The sequence below is a fragment of the Panthera pardus genome, unplaced genomic scaffold (assembly GCF_024362965.1).
Source record: "Panthera pardus isolate Hobbes unplaced genomic scaffold, ASM2436296v1 HiC_scaffold_12, whole genome shotgun sequence".
Classification (NCBI taxonomy): domain Eukaryota; kingdom Metazoa; phylum Chordata; class Mammalia; order Carnivora; family Felidae; genus Panthera; species Panthera pardus.
In genome coordinates, this window is record NW_026526677.1 from 50,007,368 (window position 1) to 50,021,819 (window position 14,452).

The window sequence follows — 14,452 nt, forward strand, 5'->3', positions numbered from 1 at the left end:
AAACTCTCTTCCCTTGGTTGGGTATCTATCAGTATTCTGTGTTCATTTTTAATACCTGATGAATACCTGATGAAAGAGACAAAGGAGCTCTTATTTTTTATCCAGGAAATCTATACCTTTGGAAGAATATTGGGACAAGGGAGCTTTGGAATGGTCTTTGAAGCTACAGACAAGGAAACAGAAACTAAGTGGGCAATTAAAAAAGTGAACAAAGACAAGGTAAGACTTATTAGCAGCATCACACTGAGGGCACGGTGCCAGGGCAGGGTGGGGTAGGCGGTATAGTTTTCACACTAACAGCTGACTCTGAGGGCAGGACCTGGGCTGTTCCCCTGGATAAGTGTGGCCATTTCCCTAGCCTTCAAGAATAGGGACCTATTCTTGAACTCATGTATCTGGGAAAAGCAAATGAAGGATCAGCTAATGTAACCAGTATGACCAAATAAGGGTAAAGTTCTTCGGAATGAGTTGAAAGTAAGGGCTGATTCTATGTCTGTGTAGCTGTAGGGCTAAGGGCTAGATATGGCTTAGCTAGACTGAAGTCTCAGTGCTCTCTCCCAGTGTAGTTCCAACGGCTTTCCTCCTATCCTTTCCTCTCCTTTGATTCCCTATATCCTCATTGTTAGCTAAGTCTCTGATTATTCATCCCACCTGCTCTTCCCATTTGAACCACTTTTTCAGCAACTGTCAACTGTGCTGTTTACTTGTAGCCACTGTTTTTCTCACTGGATTTCTCCTGGAGTGGACAATGACTGGGCTTGTCTTTAAGAGATCGTCTAGCTTTTCAGGCTTTACACCTGATCATTTCATCAGCTTTTAAAAAACCTCTGTGCCTGGGAAAAGACAAAAGACGGTGTTTTTTTTTTTCCTTGGGTTTGTGATGATTAATATTACATTTACAAAGTGAAATAGTAAGTTTTATGTATTCTTTAAAACAGACTATAGAAAATTACATACCATTTTTCTCTAAAGTTTAATAAAATAACATACAAATCCTAATAAAGGGAGATCTAGAGACTTTCTGGAAATCTTTAGAATTCTAGAACCATCGTGCTACATGGGATGTTGTTTCCTTTGCCCCTTTGGTGTCAGGGAGGGCTAGAGGTTAGATTTTAGGGTTATATAGTAGGGTACCTGCTTGCAACTTTAGGATTTCAAAATCTTGCATACACATACTGATGATGAGCATTTATAGGCACTAATATAGTAAAATAAATTTATATCCTCAATTTATGAATTGGACAATATATTTTACTGTATTATATGCAGGTTAGGCCATTTGGGGAGGGAGGTAGGAATGGAATTGAGACTTGTATTAGGAGAAATTGTGGTAACTTTCCATGTCTAGTCTAGATAAGAATTCACTCCTCACAATTACTGTTTCTCCTGACCCTCTAGGATAACCTTTAATTGTTGACTTTCACCCTAGGGCGTAGTGGTAGGCAGTTTCCTACTCATTCTGAGATGGTAATGGTTGAAGGGTAAAGGTAATTGGATGCAGGGATGACTCTAGGTAAAATTTTAACTAGGTAAAATTTGCCATGTGATCCATCTTTTTGCAGTCCTTGAAGAACTATTACGCATTTTCTAACCTTGGTGGTGGCATGGGGGTGGGGCAGAGGGATAAGACCTTTGTCGTCCCTTTCAGGGATGTTTTTATGTGAATAAGGGCAATGCTGGTAATTTAGATATCAATAAGGGGGGATGATTGGGGTGGTCGTAATGGTGGTGAGGGTAGAAAAGGCCCTTCTAGAATTTCTGAGATGACTGTAGAAAATCAATTGTACCCTGATTTGCGCTCCCTGGGATGTGCCTGTCTTTGCCTTTTGCCATCAGGTATGGTTAAAGGTTACATGTAAGGAGATAAAGCTGGAGTTAGGTTGGTCTGAAGGTAAGATCTCTCTGGGCTCTGTGCTGAAAGCTCAGAGCCTGGATCCTGCTTCGGATTCTGTGTCTCCCTCTCTCTGCCCCTTCCCTGCTCGTGCTCTGTCTCTCTGTCTCTCAAAAATGAATAAACGTTAAAAAAATTTTTTTGAAGGTAAGATCTCTCTCTCTGTCTCTCTCTTAGAAGCTGGGGGTATCAGGAAGTGACATATTGCAGGGCTAGGTGTAGAATCTCACTGCCTATTTTGTATATAAATACAAATATATAAATATGTAAATAAAAGCATATATATATATATATATATGCACACATATATCTTCAAAACAAAACAACAAAAGAAAAACATTTTGTTTTTAGCTTCTCCAAATGATGTCACTGGAAAGTAGATTTTGGTTTTATTATGCTAACATCACAGGATTAACATGATTTTGAAGGAAATACCAAAAGGCATTTTAAAAACTGGAACAATTCTCTCAGGGGACAGAGACCATGTTGTGGTTAATTTATAGAAACAGTCCAAGAAACAGATGTGGCTCGAGGCCAAATTATATATAACTTAAAATTGGACAAAGGAAAGAAGGGCCATAATTTAATGTTATCGTGGAAATAAGTTGCATATTATCGTTTGAAAAGGGAACTTCTCCAGAAAATGTAGGAAAAGATATAAAAATGACTGTAACTTTTATATTGAGGTTTGTATTAGTGACATTCATATGTGAAATCTATGCATCCTCATTGTGAAAGGCTGGAAGCTCTGCTGTGAAGCTACTTGAACGGGAGGTGAATATCCTGAAAAGTGTGAAACACGAACATATCATACATCTGGAACAAGTGTTTGAGACGCCTAAGGTAAGGCTTGTTCAGGTGCTGCACTTTGAAAGTTGTTACTATTACAGATGAACATCACTCCCTTCTGCAGTCACCCCTGTAGGGCACAGGTGTTCCTGTCCGTGGCATGTGTCTGTCACTGGAGATTGATGAGGGCATTCTGGAGGACTTTTATTATTGATTATATAATTAGGTGTCTGATGATTAGATTGATGTCTTTAGTGATATTTCTGGGTGGCTTGTTGAAAACAAATGTTTACAATTGAAGCAACTTCATACACAAACAGATAGTAATTAGAGCTTCCTCAGAGATGGCTTTCCTTTTGTTTTGGGCTTTGGTGTCTCCATTAGAATCTCTTAGAATATTGTTGTAATTTTGCAAGGTTAGCTTTATAAGAAAGTTGGCATAGGTATATTTGGCACTGTGTAGAAGATATTTTACCATCTGTGTTTTACCAATGTGTTTAATCTTCTTTCTTCCCTAGATGTTATCAATCTTCTCTTTAAATGCCTGTAATTTTTATTTACAGTTGTTCTGAAGCCTGAGTTATTTGCCATCCTGCCTCCAGATTGTTTAGTGCCTGTGGGTTTGGGCGTTTCTCTGCTTGGAGGCGGTATAATGTAGTGGTTAGGCATGTGGACTCTGGGCTCAGATTGCCTGTGCATTCGAATCCTGGCTCCACCACTTATTAGCCGGGAGACCATGTTGTTATCCAACCTCTCTATACTTTAGTTTCCTCATTTGTAAAATGGGTTTAATAATAGTATCGACCTCATTTGGTTGTGTGAGAAGGGAGACGATTCATTCTCAGAAATACCAAATAAAAGCTGTGCTGTCTAGTAACAGTAGGTTTACAACCTATTGGAAATATGTACAAATCTTCCCCACCCCCGCCCCCACACACAATGGAGTCCCAAACCCTTAGACACTTCGCTTCCCGGTTCTTCTTCCCCTCTCTGTTTCTGGGGCTTATTTTCTCGGGCTTTGCAATGAGCATGAGCCAAAGAACAAAGGGAGGAGGGGCTGAAAGTCTCTGCGTCACCTCAGGGAATGTACATTTGTTCCAATCAGATTACTTTTTGCCTTACTCGAGGTAAGGCTGTAACCTCTGTAGTACTCAGCCAGTGAGGAACCAGGGGAGGGACTCTTGTGCTAGGAAATAAATTATCTGCTGTAAATGCCCTGAGGGTGCCTGTCTGTCAGACACCCACTTGCAAGAATGTTGTTTAATTAAAGCCTCACTTCACTGTGCTCTGAGTCTCTGCATCCTTTGATTGGGCCGGTGGGTTTATTCTTACAGTTGTTGAAGGATTAAATGGGAAAATGGATATAAGGCATCTGTCTCTTTAATTGTTAGCTATTGTTCTTTGTTGCCTTTGTCAGTTTCTGAGGCAGAATTAGTCAGTTTGGGTTATGTATTATGCTTGATTCATTAGGAGTGCTTGATAACTATGAAAGGCCACAGTCATCCTTTATGGGAGCAGTATACGGCAATGATGCCAAGAGTCTGTTCTTTTTAGTCTTCGAGTTGTTATTTTTTAATCCCCAAATCATGTGAAAATAGTTTTGCTCTTTGTCATCAGTTTTAATCAATTTGATTATATTATGCCTTGCTGTAGTTTTCTTCATGTTTCTTGTGCTTGGGGTTCATGGAGCCTCTTAGATCTGTGAGTTTATGGTTTTTATCAAATTTAAGCAAATCATTGGCCATTATTTGTTCAAATGCTTTTTCTGCCTTCTACTTCAAGTATCCATATTAGAATGTTAGGTTGCTTGATATTGTCCACAGCTTACTTTTTCCTTTGTTTTCTTTGGTATACTTTTCCTTGCGATGTCTTCAGATTCAGTAATCTCTTTTTCTGTAACATCATGTGTGCTACTTATCTTTTCCAATGGAAATTTGATTTGATTCTTTTCTGTATCTTCCATGTTTCTATTTAACATGCTCTATATTTACTCCTCCTTAAATATAGTTATAATAACTTATAGCATTCTTTTCTACTAATTTTATCATATATGTCATTTCTAGGTCAATTTCAATTGACTGATTTTTTTTTCCATTATGGGTTATATTTTCCTGCTTCTTTGTATGCCTGTTAGTTTTTGGTAGGTTGCTAGATATTTTTATATTCTTATAACTTCTCTTGAGCTTTATTGCAAGACATAGTTAGTTGGAAACAGTTTGATACTTCTGAAGCTTGTTTAAGCTTTGTTAGATGATACCAGAGCAGTCTTTGATCTAGGGCTAATTTTTTCTTACTACAGAAGTAAGACCCTTTGAGAGTACTTTACCTGATGTCCTGTGAATTATGAGCTTTTCCACTTTGGCTAATGGGAATACAGGCTCTTTCTGGCCATGTGTAAGCTCCAGTTATTGTTCCCTCTGCTTCTCTTGCATGGTTCTTTACCCAGCTTTGGGTAGTTCCCTCATACACATAAACTGAACAGGACTCTGCTGAAGACTTGACGGGGAGCCTCTGCAAATCTATGGAGCTTTCTCTGTGTACAGCTTTCTCCTCTTTTGGTACTCTGCCCTGTGAAATTTAGTTGTCTTGGCCTTCCTGGACTCCCTGTTCAATTTCCTCAATTCATGGAGACTGTTAGGCTCTCTTTGTATTCCTTCTCACTGCCTCATGGCCTACAGATCCTCTCTGGACAGTTAGGTAGGATGATCATGGGGCTTGGCTCATGTGTTTCCCCTCTTTCAGGAGTCATCACCCTATGCTACCTAATGTCTAATGTCTGAAAATTGCTGTTTTATATATTTTGTCCATTTCTTAAGTTGTTTCAGGAGAGAGGGTCAGTCTAGTCTCTGTTACTCCATCTTGGGCACAGGTGGGAGTGCAAATCTAGAATAGTTTGAAGGCAGAGGAAATTATCATCTGTGATTGGTTTGTTGTGGTGGGTTTTTTTGTTTGTTTGTTTGTTTGTTTTTTAATGTACTGCTGGCCCTTGATTCACATAGGTCAGATCTGCCCCCTCTCCTTCCCTCCCCAACTCAAATACTTAGACCTTCTAGGTCATCTTAAAGATGAATGGAAATTGTTACCTGATTGGGTAGACCATGGTATTAGAACTGTCATTAAGTCAGACTATGTTATGGTTTTTTTGTGAATCCAAATGTTCTCCAGATCTACACAATGATTTCTAATAATTATAAAAAGACTTATAAAAAACTTTTATTGATTGATATACCTTTTATCAACTTTCATATTTAAACTTGACATCAATTTATGTTGTAAGCACGGCTAAAATAACTCTTCTTTCCAAATAGTTCACATACCACTTATGATCCCTACAGTGCTATCAGTGGAAATACGATGGCATAGTTCAAAAGCTTATTTATGTGCTAGACTTTGCACAATTCTTTAGTTACTTTTGAAATTCCAAAGCATCCTGAGGTTTAGTGGATTTGAATTTTGACTGTTGGAAGAAAGGGTGTTAATCTTCTATTCCTGTTTTCATGCTTGCTGATTGAATACAGATGCTGCATTAGTAGCGGCTATAGAATATAATCAGACCCCCAAATTAAAAAAGAAATTACAAAAATTTAGCTGTGGAGGGTGGAATGGGGGCCATGGAGGGTAGTCTACGACTGAATAGCAACAGATATGAAAAAGGCTTGCATTTTAGTTGACTGTGAATCTTTTTGACTGAAGAAATGACTTCTAGAAAACCCAAAGTGGTCTTAATATGCATCAACATAAACAGCAAATATGGAAGAGGCATTTTACCCCTGGCTTTTTCCTGTATATAACCAGTTAGTTACAAAGTCCCACTATTTCTTCCTCCTAGGTAAGTTTCATGTATTTTTCTTCTTCCCCTTCTTGTGTCCATTCTGTGCCTTGCATCTACCCCCTGTAAACAAAGGTCAGCACACTATAGCATGCAAGCCCAATCTGGCATGCTGCCGATTTTTTTTATGGTCTGTAAGCTACGTTTTTTTACATTTTTAAATGGCTGAAAAAAATTTAAAGAGTAAATATTTGATGGCATATGAAAAGCATATGAAACTAAAATTTCAAAGTCCATAGATAAAGTTTTGTTGTGTTGTTTATGGCTGCTGTTATGCTATAACAGCAGAGCTGAGTAGTTGCAAAAGAGATTGTACAACCTACAAAGGCAAAAATATTTACTATCTGGATCAGGCCTCTAGAGAAAAAGTTTGCTGAGCCCTGCTCTACATTGCTGTTAGAGTGTTCTTTTAGAAAGGCAGACTTAACAATAGCACACACCTTTCCCCCCACTCCAGACACCAGCTTAAAAGACTTCAGTGACTCCTTACTGCATATGGGGGAAAAATTGCAAACTCCTCTGTGTGACATCCAAGAATCTTTACAACCTGGCACTAACCTGTTTTTCCTAGCCTCGCCCCTCTCCACTCCACTGTTCTCCACCCTACCAAACTCCCAGTACTAGTAACACTGAGATATCTGTTCTTCTTTCAACAGTCAGTGCTGTTTCAATCTTTGGAGTTTTTGCAAATACCATGTGTTAATCCTGTTCTTACCCCCATTCTCTAAGCATAAGTCCCGATTCAGGTATAAAAACCTGCGTTTAGTGTTACCTCCTCAGTGAGCATTCTTTAAACAGAGGCTCCTTTCCTCTGTAACCTCATGGCATTTTGGCTATACTTCTTTGATTAACACGTACCATACGATATTGTATTTCTGACTATACTGTGAACTCCTTCAGGGTTAAGATCTATGCCTTATGCCTCGTTGTTCCTCTGGCATCCTGCAGAGTATCTTGTGCATGATAGGTAATAAATAATTTTGAATGAGTAGATTGATGATTTAGATTATGATAATATTTCTACTATGTATGTGCAATATATAACATTTTAAAAATTCTCAACTGTATAATTTGCCCTCTCTCTCTCTTTTCAAAAATACAATGTCAGAAAATGTACCTGGTGATGGAGCTTTGTGAGGATGGAGAACTCAAAGAAATTCTGGATAGGAAAGGGCATTTCTCAGAGAATGAGACAAGGTGGATCATTCAAAGTCTCGCATCAGCTATAGCATATCTTCACAATAAGGGTAAGAAGAGGGTCATTCAGCTCGTTGACTCCATGAATGCAGACAGCACTTTTGTTTAAGAGTGATTGTATTCAGGATTCATAGTCACAGAAATAATCCCCACTAAAACAGAAAATTTTATTTTAAAAAACTTTCTAAAGTAGTTTTCTTTTTAAAACTTTAATTAAATATAATAAATATATTTTAATTAGAAACAAGGCAAGTATTCATTACATTGTACACGGACAAGGATGAATATTTCTATTCAACACTTTGAAAAGCTGCTCATCTTATCAAAACAAAAGTAGACAAGTCAATAATAAAAGTGAAATTTCAAAACACTTACATTGTATGGAAGTGTTGAATCACTAGACGCCTGGAACTTATATTACACTAAATGCTTATATACACTACACGCTAACTGGAATTTAAATAAAAATCTATATATTCTGTGTGTGTATATATATATATATATTCTATATATTAAAATCTATATATTCTAGGCTTTTTTGTTGTTGTTTTTTGTTTTTTAGATTTAATTTTTACAGCAGTTTTAGGTTTGTAGCAAAACTGAGCAGAAGGTATAGGGATATCCCGTCTACCCCTGTCCATACATGCACAGCCTCCTCCAGTTAGCAAGATCCCCACCAGAATGGTACACATGTTACAACTGATGAGCCTACACTGACAAACTGTTATCACCCAAAGCCCATAGTTCACATCAGGGTTCACTCTCGGTGGTGTACATTCTGTCGGTTTTGAGAAACATACAATGACATGTATCTACCATTCTAGTATCATACAGAATAGGTTCACTACCTTAAAAGCCACATGTAAAAATTATTCTAATTGCTTTACTGTTCTTTGATGTTACTGCCACTGCTTTTCCTCAGGCACCTCCTTTTTCTCTTCAAGGTTAATTTGGCTCTCACGTGACTTTAACACCTTCTCATTATACAGATGAGAGAAAAGTTTGTTCCAGAGAGGTGAAGTGACATGGTGAGGTGTGGCAGAGCTAGTATTAGAATGGACCCAGGGGTCCATTCCGCAGATATTTCCTGAGGGAGTTCTACATGTGGTTGGATCCAGAGTTAGAAAGATTAAAAGACAAGGCCCCGCCCCTTAAGGCACTCAGCCTAGTGGGAGATTGAGTATAGAAAGCAAACTGTAATTCAATGTGATAATTTCTCTAATGGAGAGCCATATACAGCGCAAGGAGCATAGGAATGTAAGTGCCTCAGTTGACCTGAAAAGCCAGAGAAGGATTCACAGAGGAAACAAATTTGAGCTGAGGAATACAAATTCAGACAAAAAAGAGGGGAGGGCTTTCCAGGCAGGGGCAACAGTTTTGCAAGGGCAGGAAATCAAGGGCTTAATATTATATGAATGTCAATCCTCCCACATTGAGCTATAAATTCAGTATAATGCCAACCAAAATTTCCACAGGATTTTTCATGGAACTTGATAAAATTATTCCGAAGTGGGCAAGAATAGCAAAGAAAACAATTAAAAAGAATGATGGAGGCAGTAGGGAGACTTATTGGGTGGTATTTATGACAGAAGAGATAAGTAAGCAAAGTAACGGGAACATAAAAATTCCAAAAACACAGGTTGGGAACTGTGTAAGGGAACTATAAGTGATTAGGTAGAATTGCCATTCCAGGGCTCTTCAGCTACATTTTTCCAGCAATTGTACGTGTAACTTTTTTAAGTCTGGGGAAATGATTGCTATGGATATGAAGTGAATTAGTCACTTGCAGAGGAAATGTTTTGGCACATGATTATTTGCATGTACATAAAATCTTACCTGATGTCTGACATGTTCAACTGGAGATTTTGTGTCTCGGGGTTTTCGTTTGTTTGCTTTGTATTTTAACATATAAAGAGTTAGGAAAGTTTGTGCTTATGTTGTAGAAAAATATACTGAAATGAGTGCAGTTTGTATACATGTAGTTAAGTTGCAGTATGTTAAATGTTTATATTGGCAATAACATATGCATGGAAGTAAAGAAGTAATCCTCTATTTGAAGACCTAAGGATATGGGAAACCTTACTGGGTTTGTAACTACAATGGTCTCCCTCCTCTGGGAATGCCGGACTTTGGGCAGGATCCTCTGTCCCACTCATGAGGCCACCAGTCATGAAGAGCATCTGCTAGAGCAGTAGGGGGATGGGGGAGAAGACAGAGTTAAAGAAAAGGGCTGCTTAAAGTTAAACACGTGGAGAAAAGGGATTTGAATAGAAGGAAATAGAACAGGACAGAATTGTGCTTGGCCCTCCCCAAAGTTTTGTATGTATGTATGTTTTATTTATTTATTTATTTTTCCAAAGTTTTTAACAGTGGGCATTAACTTGTCAGCTATATATATTTGTTATATTTGTATCCCCTCTATTCTCCTGTCATTCACTATTCATTTGATTTGTTGTTTCTTTTCTTGGTAGATATAGTACACAGAGATCTAAAACTGGAAAACATAATGGTCAAAAGCAGCTTTACTGATGATAACAATGAAATGAACTTAAATATAAAGGTAAGATAAGGTATTAGAAATCATGGTAAATTTTTGCCTGTAAACAGTTTGATAGCAAAGTGGCAAAGTACATCCTCTTTTTAAATATATTTTGGAAGCTTTTGAGCAGCCAGAAAATAAGTGTCTTGTGCTAAAAAAATAAAAATAAAACTTGGGGCACCTGGGTAGCTCAGTTGAGCATCCGACTTCGGCTCAGGTCATGATCTCACGGCTCATGAGTTCAAGCCCCACATTGGGCTCTGTGCTGACAGCTTGGAGCCTGGAGCCTGCTTTGACTTCTGTGTCTCCCTCTCTCTGCCCCTCCCCAGCTCGTGCTGTCTCTCTCTCTCTCTCTCTCAAAAGTAAATAAATGTTAAAAAGTTAAAACAAAATAAAATAAAGATAAAATTTTTACAAAAGAGGTTGTAACTGACAAGAATAATTTTACAAGTTAGGTAGTGCTATTGAATCTCTTTTAAAGTAGATATTCATTTGGATAGTTCTAAATCATTAGTTAAAGAAGCAAACAGATGCTCTGAATTCTAATTAATTTCAAATTTATGCCTGGTAATTTGATGTAAATGTGTTACAGATTTAGAGGAAAAAAAAAACACCTTGGCTGTGCCTTTGATACTAAATTAACACTAAAGTCTGTATTTCTCATTGAAAATTTTCCTGGGTATTAATATTTATGTCCTAAGCACAATTAATGTGCCAAGTGTTTATTCCTCAAGATTTTATTCAAATTAAGTGTTCCTTAATGTCAAATAAATGATAGGATACATTATTTATTACTTAGCACTTTAATAGTGGCTGCTTTCAAAATATATGAATGTGTTAATTTAGGAATAAAATGTTGTCTGTGAATAACTCACTTTGTTGCAGAAGCTAAATCTCTATGTAATATAAGTGAGTTTAACAGCATTGTTTTACCAAAGTAAATAAATATTCTTGAATATTTTCATTTTAAACTCTGTGAGGGCAGGAATCATACATGTTTTATTGATTGTTGGTACCTAGAGTAATGTCTGAAAACATAGTATGTGTTCACTTAATATTTGGTAAATGAGGGAATGATTGCTCTCTAAAGAACGGAATTGATCGTGAAACCTTTTGTATATTTGATATCTGTGTAGATTTTCTGTGGAGAAAAGATACACATTATAATCCTCCAAGTGAGATAATTGTGAAAACTCCTGGAGAAATCAATCATTCTGTTTAGAAAAATAGTGGTATCACGTACTGATAGGAACATTTTCTCACTCCAGAAGGCCCTGGAAACTTTGCATTCTGTGTCTGTGGACCACGAGCCTATCTTTGGTTGTATGATCAATAAATGTGCCTGTTTTTTTGCTTTCAGCCCAAGGCTGTTCCAACTTGGGAGACAAGACCAAGGGCACATACTGAATATTTAATAACCGACTGTGTCCTGACCACGATTTGGAACAGAGCAGGAAGAGCGCAGTCGCAGCAGGGCCTCCCGTGTATTTCTAGCTCTACGGTCGCCTTTTTTCCCTGTTAATTTGCTTCTTGTAGTTTTTAATAGCGTCGTAATTGTTTTAGTTAGTATACTCTAGAAACACAAAGGAAGTCATAGCAAAGAGAAGATGGTATTTACCAGAGATAGTGTCTTATAAGTAATTTTAAAAAGGGGGCCGTTTCTGTGAGTGCTGCCAAGGATAATGACTGCATTTATAACGGTGCTTTAAACTGGAACAGAGCTTGAGTGTCAGAAAAATAGAGAGTAAACCTACTAAGGCCAGAATGCATTCTACAATGAAAGAGGTTTTTAAAAATAACTTTTTTTTTAATCTGAAAAAGCTAAATGCCTTCTTTCAAAATAGAACTTCCCATGTTGAGCCGGTAAGTTTAATTAGAAGGAACAATCAATCAGTATCATGGGTGTTTGCTCCAGATAGGAGAAACCAGCCTTCTCTTTACCAGCAAGGTTTTTCTTCTTCACAAAGAGGGGTGGGAGGGAAGTGAAAGCAAAGTCCTTATTAGTAATACAAATAAAACCCCTCCATCCTCAAGAATCCCTGAATTAAATACAGTGCAATTACAATGCGGTAGAACTCCTACTTTCACACTTGATCTTAGCCAAAAGGCCGAGAAGCGATTAGAACTCCTACTTTCAGAATGAGTGAACTCTGGGACAGGAAACCAGGTGACTGGGTTTCTTCTTCTAGGTGACTGATTTTGGCTTAGCTGTGAAGAAGCAGGGTAGGAGTGAAGCCATGCTGCAGACCACATGTGGGACTCCTATCTATATGGGTAAGTTCATAGATTTAAAATGATCTTTCTATATAAAGGAGTAGAACAACTAATGTAGATTAAAACTTGAGCAATTTGAAGAACTCCTAAAACTCAACACTAAAAACAATCCAATTAAAAAGTGGGCAGAAGAGTGGAATAGACACTTCTCCAAAGAAGACATCTGTATGGCCAACAGACACATGAAAACATGCTCAACATCATTCATCATCAGGGAAAAAGGCACATCGAAACCACGATGAGATACCACCTCACACCTGTCAGAATGGCTACTGTCAAAAAGACAAGTAAGTGTTGGCGAGGATGTGGAGAAAAGGGAACCCTCGTATGCTGTTGGTGGGAATGTAGATTGATGCAGCCACTGTGGAAAACAGTGTGGAGGTTATTAAAAATAGGAATGCCATGTGATACAATTGCACTTCTGAGTATTTACCTGGAGAAAACGAAGACACGGACTTGGGAAGATACGTGCACCTCCATGTTCATTGCAGCATTATTTATAGTAGCGAAGCTATGTAAGTAGCCTAAGTGTCATCGATAGAGGAATGGATAAAGATGTGGTATGTTTGAGTATGTGTAATTACTCAGCCATGAAAAAGAATGAAATCTTGCCGTTTGCAACAACACAGATGGACCCAGAGGGCATTATGCTAAGTTAAAGAAGTCAGACAGAAAGAGGAAAATACCATATGATTTCACTTAAATGTGGAATCTAAAAAAATAAAACAAACGAACAAACAAAACAAAACGGAGACAGACTCGTAGATACAGAGAACACACTGGTAGTTTTGGGGGTGATGGGCAAAATAAGTGAAGGGGATCAAGAGGTACAGTCTTCCAGTTATAAAATAAATTAAATCACGGGTATGTAAAGTACAGCATAGGGAATAGAGTCAATAACATTGTAATAACTTTGTGTGGCGATAGATGGTGACTAGACTTATTGTGGTGATCATTTAGTAACATATATAAATATTAAATCACTATGTTCTACACCTGAAACTAATAGAATGTTGTATGTCAACTATACTTCAATTTTAAAAAAAGCAGAAAAAAAAAACCTGAGCAGTCTGATTTTGCCATAATTTGACTTGATGGCCCTGTAATCAAGCTACTTTTTCTTTTTCCTAGGTCAAATAATTTCGTTGTTTTAGCATTTTTTTCGCAGTTCTTATCTTTAAAGATTATAGTTTTTATTGGTTTTCTGGACTCTTCTTAGAGTGTTTATATCTCTTAGGTAATCATACCCCAAACTTAATTATTGGTTTTGTGAATTCGTGCTGAAATCATGTGTGTGTTTTGCTTCTTTCCATTTCTTGTCCATTTTTATTGCCATCAAGTGGTACATCATAAAGAGTACCGATTAAATATATTTTGTAAAGCAACAGTTTACCATTTTTCCAAGTGTGATTTTTAACAGCTTTACTGAAGTACAATTTAAATGCCATAAAAAGTGTACCATTCAGTGATTTTTCCTGCATTCGCAGACTCGTGCAACCATCACCACAGTCCAGTTTCAGAGTAATTCTATCCCAGAAAATTGCCTCCTGCCCATTTGTACTCAATCTCATTCCCATCCCAGCCCCAGGTAACCACTAATCTTTTTGCCTCTCTGTATCTGCCTTTCCTGGACATTTCGTCTGACCGGAGTCATACCATATGTTGTCTTTTATGTCTGGCTTCTTTCACTGAAGCGTAATGTCTTTGCAGTACCTTCCTGTTGTAGCCGTAGTCTGTCCCTTTATGTTTCTGAACAGTTGTCTGTTGCACGGACATGCCATCTTTTGTTCATCTGTTAGCTGATGGCCATGCAGTGTGTCCAGTTCGGGGCTATTATGAATAATGCTGCTATGAACTTTTGGGTCCACATTTTCATGTGGACACATTTTCTTTGGGCGCTACCTAGGAGTGAAGTTGCTGGGTCATGGATTAT

The 14,452-nt window shown here is 37.8% G+C and overlaps 1 protein-coding gene across 3 annotated transcripts in view; it reads left to right on the forward strand.

The window, feature by feature from the left end:
• STK33 (serine/threonine kinase 33) overlaps positions 1-14,452 on the forward strand; it is a 168,926-nt gene that overhangs the window by 107,401 nt on the left and 47,073 nt on the right. For all 3 annotated transcript variants that reach the window (XM_019456219.2, XM_019456217.2, XM_019456216.2), the window contains exons 4-8: positions 106-219; positions 2,630-2,734; positions 7,618-7,756; positions 10,178-10,266; positions 12,435-12,519. In XM_019456219.2, coding sequence (XP_019311764.2) covers positions 106-219; positions 2,630-2,734; positions 7,618-7,756; positions 10,178-10,266; positions 12,435-12,519 — 532 coding nt within the window. The remainder of the gene's footprint in view (positions 1-105; positions 220-2,629; positions 2,735-7,617; positions 7,757-10,177; positions 10,267-12,434; positions 12,520-14,452) is intronic.